Source organism: Mauremys mutica, chromosome 10 (assembly GCF_020497125.1).
Source record: "Mauremys mutica isolate MM-2020 ecotype Southern chromosome 10, ASM2049712v1, whole genome shotgun sequence".
NCBI lineage: Eukaryota > Metazoa > Chordata > Testudines > Geoemydidae > Mauremys > Mauremys mutica.
The window spans coordinates 56,787,217-56,806,884 of NC_059081.1; the positions used below are offsets into that span (position 1 = coordinate 56,787,217).

A 19,668-nucleotide genomic window follows, 5' to 3' on the forward strand; every position below is an offset into this window, starting at 1 on the left:
GCTTCACTGTCAGCCTGAACAAAAATAAAACCCCACAAAACAGCACTGAGCTCTTTCCTCTCTTCCTCTGGCTAAAAAGCAAACTAGTCGGTTTGTTCCGTGATCAACTCTGCAGTGCTTCTAAAGAACAAAAATGAGCTGGAAACACACTAGGTACTGGCATGCAAATGAGCGAAACCAAAGACAGATTTGAAGCATAGCAGAGCAAAACTTTGGTGTGATGCCCCAAAGCAGATTAAATGGACGTAGTTCTGGTTTTCAAGCACAGCTTCAGGTGAACCCGGTCTGCTGTACGCTCCTGCACCTCCCTCACTTGATGTTCCTTGACTTGGACCCAACTGTTTGCCTATACCATAGGGATAATGTATATTGCATAGATGTATGATTACAAAAGCCCTCTCACGTGTTGCACATTGATTAGTCTGTGTAGAACAGGGGTGAGCAAACTACAGCCTGCGGGCCAGATCCGGCCCCTTGGGGGGCTTTGGATCTGGCCCACGGGTTTGCCATCCCCATGGCACCGCAGGCCCCGTGCTGCTCCCGGAAGTGGCCAGCACCATGTCCCTGCGGCCCATGGGGTTGGGGAGGGAAGGCTGAGGGCTCTGCATGCTGCCCTTGCCTGTGGGTACCTCCCCCAAAGCTCCCATTGGCCAGGAACGAGGAACCCCGCACTCCCTCCTGCACCCTAACCCCCTACCCCAGCCCTACATTCATGGCCCTGCATGCAATTTCCCCACCCAGATGTGGCCCTCGGGCCAAAAAGTTTGCCCACCCCGGTGTAGAAGCTGTTGGTGTGTGCTAAATGTTCCCTACTATGCTTTAACGTTGTTAGTTCTGTTTCATACAGCATTTCAAACTATGTTAAACTGTAGTAGGGCACATTTAGCAGGAACCAGCAGGGTCTAATTGGACTAATTAATGTACAGTATGTCTGTGATTTAGAACCCACATCCTCATGCACTGCGTTAGCCCAGCATGCAGGCAGAGCTCAAATGAAACAGAGATTTTGGAATTTGTTCAGCTGCCAAATTCAAAAGTAAAACTTGGAGGCAAAAGTAAAGCCAAACCTGCTAATTCTGCAGCTCTGGGAACAACCCTGGTGCCCCTTCTGTTCTGACTAGAGCTGGGGAGAAATTGTCAGCGGGGTGGGGGAGGAGGAGTGGCAGACTTTGCGAATTTGGGGTGGTTTCACTGAATTGTTTATGACTTAAAATAAAACCTTTTGAAATTTCCTTCAAATTTGTATTTAAAAAAAATATAAAAATTCTCAAAAAAATGTTTGGTTTGACCCAACGTGAATTTTCCCCAAAACTTTTCAATTTGACAATTTTAAAAAAAAGTTTTAGTTTGACTGGAAACTAGTTTTTTTATTTTATTTTTCAGAGTTGCCAGCAAACCAAAAAATGTATTCTTCACCCTGCTCGAGTCCTGACCTGCATGCGTGTGCTCAGAGCTCTCCTACCATACATTCTGTAAGCAAGAATTGTGAAAGGCTTTCCTCAGGTAGACTTTCTAGGTGATCACACAAGCGTGAGTTTGATAAATCTGTATCATGCTGATGAACTCTGAAAGGATAAGCACACATGTCCACAGCTCACACCTGCCCTAGGTCATCACAGAAGCTATATATTGTGGCAATTCTAGGGGTGGCATTTCGGAAGCAATATAGGATAGGTGGCTCTCTCATGTGCACAGCAATGCCTATGGTGCCCTTCCATCTCAGTTCATTGCAGTGCTGGGTTCTGAGCTCGTGAAACAGGACAGAAAGTCTGATCATGCTTATACATTTCTATGTTGTTTTCACTGATTTCAGCAGGAGAAGGCTCAAGCTCTATGCACTCTGCCTTACAAGAGTTTGGGAGTGCTCTCCCAACTTGTCACTTGAATTCTTTATCAAGATTCAACTAAAAGCAGCAACAATTAAAGGCTTCTTTTGCAACAATTCTCCACAACTGGGAATTTACTGACAAGTGTATCCATTTAATCAACATGGATCGTGTAACTCATAGGGGTGAGGCCACCGCCTGGAGGTTGGTCCGATGCAGCACCTCCCTGATGCCCAATATAATCAGTGTTTAGATTACCTGTCATGGAGGAGGAGCAACTCTGTGATCTATTTTAAAAAGCACATATACCATTTACTGTCAACATACCAGGCTTCAGTGTTTAAATGACTGCATAAATGTTAAAAGGGTTTGGTTGTTATTTTTTAATATGGTGCTTATTTATAGACCTGAAAGTCATTATTAATAGATCTTCAGCTGAGCTTTGGCAAGTCACTTCACTGACCTGTACATCAGTTTCCCCATCTATAAAATGGGAATAATGATGCGGACCTCCTCTGTAAAGCACTTTGAGAGCTATTCATTAAAAGCTCTATATAAGAGCTAGAGATTATTGTTATAATAAATAATAATAATAAAACATTCACAAAAGGAGGGGCATTGCCAGTTATTTCTAAAGTCTTCTCCTACCATCTACTTTTATTTGTAAAGACCATTTTGGAAACTTGAAACTGAAACCTGCTTCTTTACTAACTTTTATCCTACATTGCGGGGATGTGGAATAATGTGTTATTGTACTTTTCACTGTAGGAGCTGGACAGATGGCACTGACTTTATGTTAATCATTTAAACTGTGGAGAAAAAAATATAGTGGGGTTTAATGGGGGAATAAATATAACACACAAGTGACATTCACAGCAGTGATTCAAGTTCAGAAAAGAGCAGTGTCAACACTCCCCACCCAGCTCCCCACTATTATTACTACCTATACAAGTCTCAACTTGGTCCCCAATCCTACAAACACTTATGCATATATTCAACTTTACACACGTGAACAGTCTCAATGGGACTACTCACCTTCATGCTTCAGGGTTTCAGCCACACACCTACAGGGATCAGGAAGGGATTACCTCCCCCCCATGAAGTCGGGATATGTTTGGGTTTTTTTAAACTCCTTCCTCTGAAGGCCACACAGCTGGAAATGGGATATTGGACAGGGTGAGCCTGGGCTCTGAGGTGTTGTCACCAAGCATTCTCTCTCTCAGGTGCTTGGCGGGCTGGTTCTTGCTCACATGTTCAGGGTCTAACTGATCACCCTATGTGGGGTTGGAAAGGAATTTCCCCCCAGGTCAGACTGGCAGTCATCTTGGGGTTTTTTGCCTTCCTCTGAAGCCACTGGGTGTGGGTCACTTGCCTAAATTAGCTGGGTCTCTCTCACTTAATCATTTCCCTGCCACTGCAGGGGCCTTGGACACTGGTGCACTTTGCTGCCTCCTATTCTCTGCCTGTAGCACCCGTGGGCAACAAAACTTTGGTTTCATTTGAGTTGTTAGGTTTAGTTGTGTGGGTGCTGGGTGGTGTTTGCAGACTGTAATATGCAGGAGGTCAGACTAGATGAGCTGGTGTCCCTTCTGGCCTTAAACTCCATGACTTTATAAAAAGAAGCAAGAGCACAAGTGCTTACAAGATCAGAATCTTAGGGCCTGACTCAGCAAGGTACATAAGCATGTGCAGAACTTTTAAGTGTGTGAGCAGCCCTATTGACTTCAGTGGGACTACTCACCTGCTTAAACTTAGGAACATGCTTAAGTACCTTGCTGAATCATGGCATCCATGGAGAAATCCAGCAATTGCCCGGAATATACCAAGCACTGGTGCTTTACAAATAAGTAAATAATCATAATAATACAAATATAAGTATTTTGTAGGAACAGACCTAATGTGGGATTTTCAATGGGACTTGAGCATCTAACTCTTTAGGTTCCTTTCTAAACCCCAACACATCACCAATATCCTGTATACAGACACAACATTCAGTTTCCTAGGTGCCCTTTTTATGGAGGATTTCACATCCCAGAAGGAAGAATATTCTTGTTCTTATCCTCCTCACTTTTTAGCTGAAGACACATAACCCAGTAAATTAAATCTGATAAACACAAGAGCTTGTATACAGACACATTTTAGTATGAAAAATACAGCCTTTATATTTGATTTTTAAATCATTTCTGCCTTGTAATACTGACTGTTTGTATTGGATCTAGGTAACAATATAGTTGACTACCCCAATCTGTCTCCTTAAAGGCAGAATGATCAATGGGCAAACTTCCATATAAACTTAAAAAATAATTGATGATTTAGCCAAAGTTATCTGCATATTTCTAAATGACCATCAGGAAAAGTAGCAGGGAAGAGGAATTCAAATGCTTAGGGAAGTCTCTCTCTCAGATTTCTTCTCAGGGAGCTGCTGGCTGAGAAAGCAGTGAAAAGTACCAGTCTTCATCATCTCTCAGTTCCAAGTGGATTTACTAGTAAAGACGGAAAGTGACGCCTGTCTCATAAACATACAAGAGATGGAGAGTTCTGCTCCATTTTGAGAGTGCCACAAAACTGTTCAACAGCTTTAAAATAAGCTTCTTCTCATGCTCACAACAATCTCTTTCTGTCACATTCTCCTCACAATCAGAGTTTTTTAAAACCGATTCCCTCAATGGGGTTCTCATAGCATCATGAAGATTTATTGCCCTATATGTTTAAATCAGCTACTAATATTTTCTCAATACATTCTATTACAGGGCAAATCCTGAGGGCCTTACTCAGGTACAGAGGTCAATGGAAGTTTCTCCTGAGTATGGACTGAGTAAAGGGCTTCAGGATCAGGGCCTGATCCAAAGCCCATTGAAGTAAGTGAGAGTCATTCCATTGACTGCAATGGGCTTCAGACCTGGCCCACAGGGAGCATTTTTAACCAGATCAGAGTCTATATTTTAGCCAGGTATGAAGCAATGCAGTTCCTACTTGTTAGCCCGTATCTTTGGGAAGGCATCGCTCCTATATCAGCTTTAACTTCCATTGACATGAAATCTCTCCCTTTAAACCAACCCAGCTGTTTTCTTCTCTGAACCAGACTTCGTTTCTCAGGTTGGTCAGCCTCCCCAAATGGAAACATACTGTGTCCTGGGGCACGAAGGGTCAAAATCTCAGCTAGGCCTGTAGACATTTTTTTCAAAAGCACAACACCAATGATTAACTTTAGAGCAAAACTGTGAGATTTGATTTAATTGAATGAGACCAATGCAGTAAAAACAAACAACATGACAATGGAAGGATCAGAATCCACACCCTATCCATACTGAATGCCACTATGATGACCCATCATTCCAGTGCCACTCTGATCCAGTACTATATTTCCATATTCTACAAGGCCATATGCAGCAATGGTAGCATAAAGATTAGAATCTATAACCTCACAGCAACTTCCTACACCAGGATTAAAGCTCCCCAATTCACAGTGCCCTGAAGGGGCCATGCACACTGTTTAATTTTTGTTCAAGTGGTCCTAAGGCATCTACTCAGGATTATTTGCTTTCACTTCAAACTATTGCTTTTATGATGGTTCTGTTTTAACTTTGGATATTTAGATTATGCATTCAGTGACTGTGTCAAGGATAGCCTAAACCAAAATGAAAGGCTTGTTTGTACAGTAGTTTAAATAATGCTTATACTGTTATCACAAAAGCTTTCCTATAGATGTAGAACAGACAACGCAGTGGTTACAACTGGACTTTTCACTGGGATTTTAGAGTAATAAAAAAGTGCATAAAGTCTGCAGTTTGGAATCCATTTACATTGACTGTGTATGCTCGACTTGCACTAATGTGTATCTTGTGTCTGCAAAGTCACTTAACATTCCCCTGAGCTTTGTTTCTTTCAGGTTAGTTAGGGCACGTCTACACTGACCTCTGGAGCGATCGATCCAGCGGGTGTAAATTTATCGTGTCTAGTGAAGATGTGATAAATCGACCACCGTGCGCTCTCCCATTGACTCCGGTACTCCACTGGAGCGAAAAGTGCAGGCGGAATCAACGGGGGAGTGTCAGCAGTCAACCTACCGCAGTGAAGACACCGCAGTAAGTAGATCTAAGTACGTCGACTTCAGCTACATGATTATTCACGTAGCTGAAGTTGCATAAGTTAGATCAATTTCCACCCCTACCCCTCAGCGTAGACCAGGCCTTATTTAAGGCAGCTAGTGTGAAGGGATTTTAACCTTCCAACAGTGAAACCTTGTACATGCTTCACTTTTACTACAGGTCAGAAACCCATCTCTATCTGAAGTGTCCACTCTAGCCGTGACACACAAAGGAAGAGTTCGAGTCTCAATCGAAGCACCTTGATTCCCAGGCCTTCAGGGACTGAGACTGCTGCAGAAGAAGGAGCACTGTTAAGTCACCCGCATAACATCACATGACAAATCGTGTGATGAATGCAAATAACATCGTCCAGTGTATTTCAGAAAGGAGCTCAGATATTGTGATGAGGGAAGGTACAAGAACCTGAATGGAATAGAATATTTTCACCCTAAAGAGTCCCAAAATGCTTTGCAAGCGAGCTACTCTGTCTAATGCAAAGTATGTCATGGAAAGCATTGCTGACCACAAGAGGTCATGGCTTTGACACCCAGCATGGAGTTGCATGGCTGTGAGAGCCAAATTTATCTAACCCCATTTTGGTTCAGGTTCCAATTCAGGAAAGCACTTAAGCACATGCTTAATGCACATGCTAGAATGTAAAGTGGTATAAACTGGTCATGTTAAAGCCTAGGGGAAGTTGAAACACGTACCTTTAAGCCCTATTCTAGACAAGACCAGAGACAGAATTTAAGGAACAATATCATCCTTGCTCTTTGTCAACCCCATCAGCAGAATTGGGACTCTAAAACTTCCACTTACTTTGAGCCACATTTCCACATTCCTCCACGCCTACATCCAAAAGAGGATAGATAGGAACTAAATCCACTGCTCCAAGGCAAGGATGGATTCCTTCCTGGATAGCCATATCAATTGACCGGAAAGCCTCAGTGCAGGCAGCAATGACATAGTTGCCTAACAAATGCAAAATAGACAATTAGGGATCAGTCAAACCTGAATAAAACACTGAAGATTAGTCAGAAGGACACTTCTGTTCTGAATCACATGAAGGGATTCTATTTGAAAACACAACTAATTTAAAACCAAATAAAAGAGACAGGAAAGTTAAAATTACACTCAGCTTCTTGCTCCAGGACTAAAGTGGTGCACATAATCTCTTTCTAATTCACTTTACACATTAATAGCACCATTTCCCCCCGCTGATCTTAGAAGAGATGTGTTGACAAAATGTCAAGGTCCTGTAACTCTTAGAAATGTGCTTACCTCAATAAAGCTGTGCATTAAACACAGAAATGGACTAAAAAACATTTGGAATGAAATAAAAATCTCATCACAAGGCAATTAATTTTGTATCCTGCTGTTTTTGGTTTCAGACCAAGCTCAGTAACAGTTTATTTTACTGAAGTACTGAATGCTAAAATGTGTAATATTTGCTGCTCTTTACATTCTCATTCTGTGTTCTACTCAAAATACTGTTTTCACTTACATGTCAAATATCTGGATAGCGCCTTTTTAAGGGGGAAAAGGGAGCTTTATTTTATTTCTCCAGCATAGTTAAAAACAAAATTAAAAATCATGTTAAGGGGGGACTGTGCAACAAGACTGTACTTACTTATCACATCATTTATTAAAAAAACATAGCACTTAATAGAGGAAATTAATAGATAAGAGGAAAAATCTAATATTGGTCAGAATGTGTATATTATGTGGGCAAAGAAAGAAATGTATTCTCCTCAAAATAATCTTATCTATACAAAATAAAAACCCAGGTGCATTTTCTTGTTAAGGAAACCGTTAAATGGGAACTATCAATTGATGTATTTTTACAACAAATTTTTGGAAAAAGAATTTACAATTGCTCTTTTATTCTAGAATACTATTGTATATGTGGTTTCATAAAAAAGTATATAATATAATTTATAGTAAACTTATTTATGTGAACTAGCATTAGAAATTGATCAACATGGGACATTAATGAGAACATATATTATTCTCTGTTTCTTTTTCAAAAGGGCACTGTGCTGTGTTTATATTCTGAGATTACTAATGGAAGAAGGGTATTCATCTGGGGTCAGAGTTAAGCTTGTTGTGATGTATGAGTAATTAAAATGAAAGTAACAAGCACAAAAACACATCCTTTTTTGAAATAAAAGGAAATTCTGCCTGGTGATGGTGTAAAGATTAGTGTAAAATATCACTGTGAACTTTACCAAATTGCTAAATAAATAAGTCCGATCATGCTAACAAGGAAACCACAGAGAATTCTGTTTTAAAAGAAATGGCATTATATAGTTTTAAGAAAGCATCAGTCTCAAGTAACTTTAGAAATATATACCACTTTTAGTTATTCAGTTATCCAAACAAGATCCATGTTAACCTCACATCAAAAGCTCTGAATAACTTCCTTTAACCCATTCCGGAACTGAGCTTGCAGGTAACTCTTACCAAATGTAATCTGAGTGTAACCGTTCTTTTCATGAAGTGATCCACTGGTTTTCCCACTGGAACAACAGAAACCTTATTTATTTAGCAGGACATTTTTAGAGGCATGAAGGAGAACTGAAGGAGAGCTACTATCCATTTGTGTGTGTGAAAATCTCCTCAACAATTTGCTAAAGTTCACATGGTTATTTTCCAAGGAGCTTTATACCATCACTAGGCAGTTTTCCCATTTTAAAAATGGTGTGTTTGAGGCTTGCTACTTATAGAATGTTCAAATTGAACAATTCCAACTCCCAATTTATCCAGAAAGCCTCCAGGTAGTTACAAAGGGCAGGAAACCAGAGATGAGCCCTGCCTTTCCCCAGTCAGTCAAAGCAGAAGTTATCTGAAAGTTAACAGAAAGCAAAAGGATTTTTGAAGTGTAAAAATATTTAAACAACATAACAGATCCTCTTACCTAACACGTCAATGGGAGCTGCTATGGTTATGACTGATCTGTTGTAATCATAATCAGAAAATATATTAAGTACTGTGGCTTGAGAATGTTTCTGTCCTGTGGGAGGAAAAACAAGACATTTCAGACTTTTCATACACATCAAATGGCAGATGTTTAAGACCCCGATTCACCAATCACTTAAGCATGTGCCAAACTTTATGGGGCTTAGGCACATGGTTAAAGTTAAGTTTTTAGGGCCCATCTCCTCAAAGGTATTTAGACATCCCATTGTCTTTGTATCTAGGCCTAAGTGCTTTGCTAAACAGGGGCAGACAAACATGTCCTTACATACGTACTTTGATGAATAGGGGCCTAAATTATTGTGTCTCTTTATTTAGAGTATTCTTGATATGTGTATTGAAACCTTCAGGAGTTCCAATCTGCTACCAAAGAGGTTGTTCCTCATGCACATAGTCCATTGACTTCAACAGGACTGCTTGTATGAATAAGGGTGCAGGAGTGAACTTCCCAGGCCTGATTCTGCAAGCCCCTCAATGCCTCCTCCTGAAGGCTTCCCCCCTGACATCAAGTGCTGGGGGGACACCAATGGGAATTGTGGGATCAGCGTCGCACAGAAAGCACTCTGCACGGTCAGGACCATACTCTATAGCTCTGCTCCATTTGAATCCAATCCTACTTTAACCCCCCACCTTACAAACGGCACTAACACAGAGCCCTGAGCCTGCACAGCCTGAGTCCCACTGAGGCCACCAACACTCTGCGCTAGATAACTATTTGCAGGATTAGGACCTTATTTTGTGTAGCATCTCATACCAACTATGTCCCAACACACTTTTGAGAATAAAAGGCTACAGGAGAGAGGACCCTGGTATAAATTACTGAAAACCATGGTGCAAAGACATGGTAGGAGGCCAAATTCTGACCTCATCTTTGTGGTTGCAGCTCTCATCAAAGCTAATGGGAGCCGCATGTGTGCATGTGAAGGCAGAATTTGGCCCTCTGGTGAATAAATTATAACATTCAGACAAAAAGCCAGAATCAGAGGAATAGAGAAACAGATGCAAATATTTTAGGAGTCATATCCACATTACCACTGCCAGACAAACCATAGAATACCCAAGTGGTTATGGGCTAAGCATCAGCCTAGAATTTTAGCCTAAAGGGCCTGATCCAAGGCCCAATGAAATCAATGGGTGTCCTTTCGAACAGCTTTAATTGAATTTCCTGAGTTATGTTGATTTACATCAATCACCTTGAAGCTATTTCACACACAAGTTTTTCTTGTTTAATTGAAAAAATTACAAAAAACACAAAAATCTCTTTTCTTAACAATTAAACACTAAATTCCTTATCACCTCACATCTATTTTTTCTGTGGTGAAAAAAAACCAGAAATGAGATCCTGCTATTTTAGTAGTTTTTCAACATAGCTCCTGATGGGGAAAAAAACATGAATTTATTTTTCAATCTGAAAAGCTTTTAGTCTCATTTTCATCCTATTCAACTGAGTAAATTGCTGAAAGAATAAAACATTATTTCCTGAATGTCCATATAGAAAAAAAAAAGATAGCTGGCAAACGGAGCTGTCAGCATGAATTTCAGCAGAAGTAAATTGTTTGATATTTGTAATGGAGTATAATAGCTATAATTCCATTTGAACTGTTGCCACTAATAAGCTAATAAAACTATGACTCAAGACCTAGCCATCCATCAGTGTTTGGCTGCCGCATATTTCTTTGTACACACATTTAATCACAGAGCCAAGTAACTTTAAGTGTTGCTGTTTCTGAAAATGATGAGCCAGAACTGGCATTTTCTCTGTGTTAACAGCAAAAAAACTACAGCTGCATATCAACTCCTAAGGAGTTTTCTTCAGCATTTAACAGGTGTTTTCACAGACACTCCAGTCTTCTTCCAAAATGCAAGCCAGTATTTAAATGCACAGAGATCAGAAAACAGTTTGAAAGAGAATACAAAAAAGATCTTCAGGAAAAAGATCTTGGAGTTATCGTGGATAGTTCTCTGAAGATGTCCACGCAGTGTGCAGAGGCGGTCAAAAAAGCAAACAGGATGTTAGGAATCATTAAAAAGGGGATAGAGAATAAGACTGAGAATATATTATTGCCCTTATATAAATCCATGGTACGCCCACATCTCGAATACTGTGTACAGATGGTGGTCTCCTCACCTCAAAAAAGATATTCTAGCACTAGAAAAGGTTCAGAAAAGAGCAACTAAAATGATTAGGGGTTTAGAGAGGGTCCCGTATGAGGAAAGATTAAAGAGGCTAGGACTCTTCAGTTTGGAAAAGAGAAGACTAAGGGGGGACATGATAGAGGTATATAAAATCATGAGTGATGTTGAGAAAGTGGATAAGGAAAAGTTATTTATTTATTCCCATAATACAAAAACTAGGGGTCACCAAATGAAATTAATAGGCAGCAGGTTTAAAACAAATAAAAGGAAGTTCTTCTTCACGCAGCGCACAGTCAACTTGTGGAACTCCTTACCTGAGGAGGTTGTGAAGGCTAGGACTATAACAATGTTTAAAAGGGGACTGGATAAATTCATGGTGGCTAAGTCCATAAATGGCTATTAGCCAGGATGGGTAAGAATGGTGTCCCTAGCCTCTGTTCGTCAGAGGATGGAGATGGATGGCAGGAGAGAGATCACTTGATCATTGCCTGTTAGGTTCACTCCCTCAGGGGCACCTGGCATTGGCCACTGTCGGTAGACAGATACTGGGCTAGATGGACCTCTGGTCTGACCCGGTACGGCATTTCTTATGTTCTTATGTTATGTTCTTAAAAAGAAATGGTTAAAAATCAATGCAATCGAGTGGCATGCTTAATATGCATATATGTAGACAGTAAATTCTTTGGGACAGGGAGCATATCTTTTTAAAAGTCTTTGAAAAGTGCCATGCTGTGTTCTGGCTGCTATATAAACATGTAATCATTAAGAATTAATACATAGGTTACTTGGCTGTGGGGCTAATGCTGTCTATAACCAGATATCAAAATACCAGTTAGGTAACAACCAAACTGCTTTACTATACATGGTTTGATTAAAACAAATATATATAACAACATATGCATTTTCTCAGACCAAGAAAATTAAACAGCATTTCTCATATTCTGGATTGGTTTTTTCATGTTCCCAACAAAAGCATCTGATTAGCAAAGATGCTATGAGGCAATGAAACATAGCTGACTCCAGCTGACTCTTTGACTGTACTAAAGTTTACCCTCTCAATGGCACACATTCCTCCCACGAACTATGGGTACATTTCTTCTTAAAGGTGAAATTCACCTCTCTGCAGACAGCCAGCACAACATCTATGCACACCACAAACTCTAATTTGAGGCACCTTAGAGACTAACAAATTTATTTGAGCATAAGCTTTCGTGGGCTACAGCCCACTTCATCAGATGCATGCAGTGGAAAATACAGTAGGAAGATATATATATATATACACACACATACACAGAGAACATGAAACAATGGGTGTTACCATACACACTCTAACGAGAGTGATCAGTTAAAGTGAGCTATTACCAGCAGGAGAGAAAAAGACTTTTTGTAGTGGGAATCAAAATGGTTCATTTGCAGCAGTTGACAAGAAGGTGTGAGGAACAGTATGGGCTGTAGCCCACGAAAGCTTATGCTCAAATAAATTTGTTAGTCTCTAAGTTGCCACAAGTACCCCTGTTCTTTTTGCGGATACAGACTAACATGGCTGCTGCTTTGAAACCTGTCTAATTTGAGGGCTTACATGGGATTTAAGTGGTGCATAGGCCTTCGGCTGACTCTCTGCAAAGGGGCATATTTATCTAACATGCATATCTACATTCAATACAATCAACCAGGTAGGGTGACCAGATGTCCCGTTTTTATAGGGACAGTCCTGTTTTGGGGGATTTTTTCTTATATAGGTGCCTATTACCCCCCACCCCCTGCCCTGTTTTTTCACAGTTGCTATCTGGTCACCCTACAATCAGGTATTTCTGACCAAAATCATGGTGTCAAACTCTTTCTAAGGTACACAGGCAGACTTCTGCAAGGTCCAGACGCCCGTGGGCTCTTCTCCTCCCCTCCCCAGGGAGTGTTAGACAGTACTACACCCTACTCTCTCTCTATCAGCCAAGCCAGTGCTGCTGTACTGCAGCCACTAGGGAGAGAGAGAGCTTGCAATAACTGGCTGAGAGTGGAGAGTCTCTGCCAGGCTCATCAGAACAGTTAGAGGATGAGGAGAGAGACCTGAAGGAAAGAGGGAGGGAGGAGCAAAAGATAAAATAAACTGAAAAAAAAAAAAAGTAAGATACAAAACAAGACAGAAAGGTGGGGAAAAAGTAAGTAAGGGACAGTAGAGGGCAGGGAATGCATAGGAAAGAAGGAACGGACAGAGACAAAGGTGAGACTGTGCGTCCCTTCTCCCCAAGAGGTTTTCCCAAGCACCAGTCTTAGGGAGGAAGAATGGTGCTGAGGTAAAGCCCAGGAGATCTATTTGTGACGCTGCCATTGACTCAATGAATGACTGGGAGTAAATCACTTAACCTGTCTCTGAGTCTTAGTCTCCCCTGCCCCCTAAAACAAGGATAATACTAACCACCTATCCCACAGGAAGTACGTGGTTCACTCAAGTGTGTAAGCACTTTGAGACCCTGCCTTGGGAGGGGCTATAAAAACACAGTGTATTACTAATCCATCATGAGGCCATCAGCAAAAACTATCTGTGTTAATGGATGTTGTATGACAACAGGCCACATAAGGACAGGTCATGGGTTCTCAAGTTCAGAGAGAAAGGGGTGTGTGTGTGCGTGCGTGTCACAAAACAGTTTCATGTGTTCCCTTTTTCTCTTATAACTCTGGGTCATAGTACAGAAACGGTTGAGAAACACCAGTATAGATTTTTTGTTTGGTACCCCCTGCAGAAATATAATGTGCTGGAAAAATACTAGGAAAAAAGAGCAAAGCAGCAAAAAAGAAAAACGACCATAAACTGAGAACATCACCCAAAAAAGTTAAACTATTGTAATAATTTATCTCAAGGATAACAGAGCATGCAATTTAATAAACATCATATTGAAATGCTCCTATTCCAACTTATTCTGTTTGCTGCTCTTACCATTATCATCATAAAGCGCAGCTTTAGCTATTTTCTCAACAATGTCTTTTTTTCTGGCTTCTGAAATGTTTAGTAAACAGGCAGCCAGACGAAAGCCCACTTTGGTGGAAGACATTTTCACTCTCTGAAACAGAAACATAAGAAAATATTTTCTTCTCTCATCCTCATGCTTTCATTCTTGCTCATGTTTTCATTTCTGGACTTCTTTTTTAACCCATATACTTAAAAAAAAGACAATTATTTGGTAACTAAGCAACCAATCCTGCATAAATTTTCACCTCAGCATCTTCTTTTCACAAGGAGGAATGAAATCTTGAGGTTTATTTGAGAAGCCATTACATGTTGCAATAGCCATGCACACATCATCAGTTTAGCAGCAAACTCAGTACAATCACTCAAGCTACTAAAAACTGGACTATTACATAAAACTGAAATTATTTGCCTTTCAGTGCAGGTGGAAATGAGGAGTGTGCCAGGTTGTCTCAAGGACCTTTTATGAGCTTATTCACACTTCACTGGCATCAGATTTAAACATTTTGTTAAAGCTAATGTTAAAAAATTATATAGTACACAGGTAAAGAAAGAAGTGTCTGCACATCTGGGTATAGTGCTTAGATTATCCACAAACACAAAGTTTGTTTTTAAAGTCATAAGATACATACAGTCCATAATCAGCAATAACCCAAATTTAGGTGAATAAATTGAATTACACACTATTGAAATACTATCCAGGCTAGGTACAAAACGTTGGAGAAGGGACAGTGGGTTAAAGAAGTTAACCATCCATGACTTCACCTTGAACCAATACATTTCAAACGTTTCATTACCTACCACAGAAAGATTAGTATTTAAATATCGGTTAGAATGAACAGACGTCTAAAGCTTTTATTCTACTGGGTAGGTGCTCTTCTCTTTTAGTTGTGAAGTACTGTATGTAGTTAGACAGCTGCCACCTTCCATAACAGAGGAGGCTGCATTTCAGTGTCAGGTATAGTGATTTTATATATAGCTGGATAGATATAAATCTCTCTCTCTCCCCCATATATATATATCCAATCCAAGTTCTGCCCTCAGATGTGGCCAACTTGTAAGCCATACTGTAAATTTCATGGCATGCATTGAGCTCTTCCAATGGAAGACTTTACACCTGCACAAGTGTCAGTCATTATTATTGTGGCCTTTCCTAAGCACTCTGGTGATGGACACACATTTGAAAACAGAATTTGTGTCCCATACTATAGCAATAATACTTTTAGTTAGTATTGGCGACTGTCACTGAAAGATCTGCAGTGTTTTGTGAACCCTATTAGAAGTTAATGACTAACCTGGAGAAGCACCAGGTTTGAGCAGATAAGAATCAGATTTTCATGTTATAGAAAACAATCAAAAGTCTATTAATCTACACAAATTAAAGCCTTACTCCTGCAAACTAATCCAATCTGATGGACCCAGGCACCTTCATGAATTCAATAGGGTTCCACGCAGGTGCCAGGGTCTGCCCGCATGGATCAGCTTCCAGGATCTGAGCCTGAGCTTTTATACAAATATGAATACTAGCATACTAATAAAGCGCCCTAAACCTTTGTAACCAGATAAAACAGCCGGCACTACTTTTATAAAGCAGACAACTTCTGCCGTTCACTTGTTTTCATTGTGTTTGTATATTTTAAGCTCTTTTATCTGGCATTTAGAGCAACCTCTAAGGGTATGTCTACACTGCGGGTGGAAGCGAGCCTCCCCGTCCAGGTAGGCAGACTGGAGCTAGTGGGGCTGGAACAAGAGAGCTAAAAATAGCAGTCTGTAGACTGCTGGTGGGGCTGCTCAAGCCCACCCAACCCTCTAGGCTAGAGAGCCACGTCACAACTCCCATACTGCTATTTTTAACACGCTAGCTGGTGCCCCACTTGCAGGAGTTTGCCTGCCTGGGCTGGGAGACTCACTTCCAGCTGCAGCGTAGACAGACCTTTTCAGTGCAAAATACAGGGCTTAATTCCCCATGATCCCACCTCACATTCTAAGTCTGGATCTCCCCTGGATCTGAATTGCTCAAAAAGGTGCTGGAAAAATCTACCTCCACCGCAGGAACTGAAATAACCAGTAGCATGCTCATATTTTTCCCCACTGGAAATAAAACTGAGAGAATCAGTTATAGAACATTTGTTCACACACAATACATACAATTTACATACAATAATAATTTTAGGCCTACACAGACTACCAGTTAATATTTTGCATATCTACAGTGCCTTCTATCCAAGGATCTCAAAACTTATTATAAACAGGCTTAAGCATTTCCAGGACCAGAGCCTTAAACCTCACAAAGCCCTGTGAGGCAGGGGAGTATTGTCCTCATTTTACAGATGGGGAACTGAAGCACAGCAGGGTTACACAATTTTGCCCAACTGTAAGTGAATAACACAGCAGAACATAGATCCAGCTTTGCAGCTGATGTCCATGTTGCCAATTTTTGCTAATTTTATCATGAGTCTTGCAATATGTGGTGTTTTTCTAAAGCTCCAGCTCCTGGAACCAAGTGATTACAGTAACTCCTCACTCAAAGTCATCCCGGTTAACGTTGTTTCATTGCTGATCAATTAGAGAACATGCTCATTTAAAGTAGTGCAATGCTCCCTTATAACATTGTTTGGTAGCCGCCTGTTTTGTCCACTGCTTGCAGAAAGAGCAGCCCGTTACGGCTAGCTGGTGGGGGCTTGGAACCAGGGTGGACAGGCAGCCCGCCTTTCAGCTCCCCACTCCCCTAAGTTCCCTGTGTGGCAGCTGCCCAATTGCCCTATCAATTGCCAGACAGTTCAGCTGTTCCTCCCTCCACTGCCATGTGCTGCTCCTGCCCTCTGCCTTAGAGCTGCTCCTGGGAGCCTCCTGCTTGCTGAGGGGGAGAACAGTGCTAATGTCAGGGTGTCCCCTTCCCCACTGCTGCTTTACCCCATCCACAGAGCGGGGGGGGGACACGACAGGCCTCAGGACGGAGGGAGCTTGCTAGCAGCAGCTGCGATCTCAACTTGTTGATCTACTTAAAAGGGCAGTGTACTTAGAGTGGGGTCACCATACTTAAAGGGGCAATGTGCATCATAGGGTGTACATCTCTGTCTCTCTCTGCCATGCTGTCTCCCCGCCCTCCATTCCTGCCGCCTTGTAGAGTGTGAAGGTACATTAACAACAAGTTAACTCTTGAGGGCTCAGCTAAGTGCTAGTTCATCATTTAGCAGTAAGGCATTCCTGGGAAATATCCCACCCTCTGACTCCACCACCTCAACCAAGCTTCACAGTCATCATTGCTGTGTACAGTATTAAATTGTTTGTTTAAAACTTATATTGTGTATACATTATATATAATATAATCTTTTGTCTGGCAAAAAAAAATTCCCTGGAACCTAACCCCCCATTTACATTAATTCTTATGGGGAAACTGGATTCACTTAGCATTGTTTCATTTAAAGTAGCATTTTTCAGGAAGATAACTACAACGTTAAGGGAGGAGATACTGTATGTGAGAATCTCTGCCTCGGTGAAATAATTTCTAGCTGCGGTGCAGTTGCAGAGAAAGGCTTGAAAGACACTGTGAACCAAGTGCACCCTAAAGACTCAGAAACCAGGCAGCAACTAACAAGGAAGGAGAAAAAGATTTTAAGTCACTGTCATAATTTTAGGAGCCTGAGGTGATTTTTGAGTGGTTGGGGTTAGCAGTATGGTGCACGCCATACAACTAACACACATAAACAGAGACAGGCTCTGGGCCATGCAGTTCAGATCTGGATCCAAAACCAAGTTTCCCCGAGCCCTGGTAGCATTTTGGAGCCTCCCTCCTCTTACAAGGACAAGGCTGCTGCGGCCGATTTCGGAGCCTGGGTTTGGCTGGGCGGAGCCTTGCCGTGGGGGTCGTTGTCCAACTGCAAAGGCCCAGTTCAGCGCTGCGCCGTGCCAGGGGCAGCCCCGGGGTTGGAAGTTGGGAAGGGACCCGCACTCCCCGCGCGGGGATGGGAGCTGCGGCGCACCCCACTGCTGCCCAGGGGGATACAGCCGGCCGATCCGGGGAGGGCGAGTGCAGCAAGGGGAAGCTGGCCGGGGCCGGGCTGTTTTACAGCGGCGCCGCCTCTTGCCGTCCGGGGCTCTGGCTCCCACCTCCAGGGGTAGCCGGGTCCCGTTCCCGATCGACGCCAGCCTGCCAAGGGGGGACAATGTCTGAGCACAATCCGCAGCCTCTTGCCTCCCTCCTCCGGCGGCCCCCGCTTTGCTGACCTGGCCGGGATCCAGGCAGCACATGGTTTTCCAGGGCGGGCATTTGCAGCTTCACCCCGCCTCCTGCACCTCCTTGCTCCATCGACCGGCTGGGAATTTGCTGCTGAGCTAGGGACCTGTGGGGAAGACCGTGCGACCCGTCCATATACATGCAGCAAAATAGTTGATAGCAATAATATTGACCCACCCTAGGGTGGCTTTTTTCCCAGATCACTGGGGGACAGGAGTGCAAACTGGGTCCCCTTCCAACAAATACTGTGCTGCTCCCATAGCAACATGATGTGCAGCTGGCCCTGCTACTTACCACTTACAAAAATGGAGAGGGAGTAGCTTATGTTTTCTTTCTGCATTTTGCATGATGTATACATATCTGCCAGCCAGAAACAGGAATATATGGATGGGCTTTTGAACTTAAATAAGGTACACTGAGGTAGGAGAGCTTTCTGGCAAGGCAAGAGTGGGAATATGCCAACACCAACCTATGGCACGGGTGCCGAAGGCGGCACTCGAGCTGATTTTCAGTGGCACTCACACTGCCCAGGTCCTGGCCACCGGTCCGGGGGACTCTGCATTTTAATTTAATTTTAAATGAAGCTTCTTAAACATTTTAAAAACCTTATTTACTTTACATACAACAATAGTTTAGTTATAGATTATAGACTTAAAGAAAGAGACCTTCTAAAAACATTAAAATGTATTACTGGCATGCGAAACCTTAAATTAGAGTGAATAAATGAAGACTTGGCACACCACTTCTGAAAGGTTGCTGACTCCTGGACTAGATCATGCTAGCTCAGAGGAAAAGTGTGCATATGCCACTTAGAGCTGTAAGCTCTTTGGAGCAGGGACTGTCTTTTTGTAATGTTGTGTGTACAGTGCCTAGCACAGTGGGGCCTCAGCATCTGATAAGCCTTAAGGGCTTCCAGCTCTACTGCAATACATGTAATAGTTCATTGCTGTGTCTACACTAAGGCTTTAAAAAAAAATTCCCACCATTGCTGTAGCTCCAGTGCAAGTCCACCAGTGTTAGCAGCAGCGGGACGGAAGCGCTAGTGTAAATCAGCTTGCGAACTTTTTATCACCATATCAAGTTAAAATGTCAAGGGCCACTCACACCTTGTCTACACCACTGCTCCCACCTATTGTAACCCACAACGGGGGAGGGGGAGTTAAAGGTCCCCATCTGTGTTGATCCACAGAAGAAGAGTTGCTACAGAGCTTTAGCTAAAGCTGTCGCAATTCATGCTTTTAGCTCTATAGGTTCCTCAGTTGTATCCCCAATGGAGGGCAAAGAGGGTAGCTGTTATGCTGGTACCTGTAGGCCTGCATTGGAGCTTGCAGCAACAGTGTGAGATTTTAAGGAAAAGCTTAGTGTCAGAGGTGAAAGTAAGTCAGTATGGTCCGGTCCGGCGTACCGGCAAGAGCCAGTACACCGTGCCGGACCGCACCGGCT

General features: G+C 42.2%; 1 protein-coding gene across 8 annotated transcripts in view; it reads right to left on the reverse strand.

Moving 5' to 3' along the window:
• Positions 1-19,668, reverse strand: part of FTCDNL1 (formiminotransferase cyclodeaminase N-terminal like) — a 39,345-nt gene that overhangs the window by 5,592 nt on the left and 14,085 nt on the right. For 5 of the 8 annotated variants that reach the window (XM_045032990.1, XM_045032989.1, XM_045032987.1 and 2 more), the window contains exons 2-4: positions 13,959-14,082; positions 8,832-8,927; positions 6,734-6,886 (exon numbers count right to left, since the gene is read on the reverse strand). In XM_045032990.1, the coding sequence (XP_044888925.1) occupies positions 6,734-6,886; positions 8,832-8,927; positions 13,959-14,082 (373 nt within the window). Of the gene's footprint in view, positions 1-6,733; positions 6,887-8,831; positions 8,928-13,958; positions 14,083-15,964; positions 16,092-18,098; positions 18,160-18,215; positions 18,332-19,668 lie in introns of those variants that run through there. The other 3 variants (XM_045032986.1, XM_045032991.1, XM_045032994.1) reach the window with 3 other exon arrangements.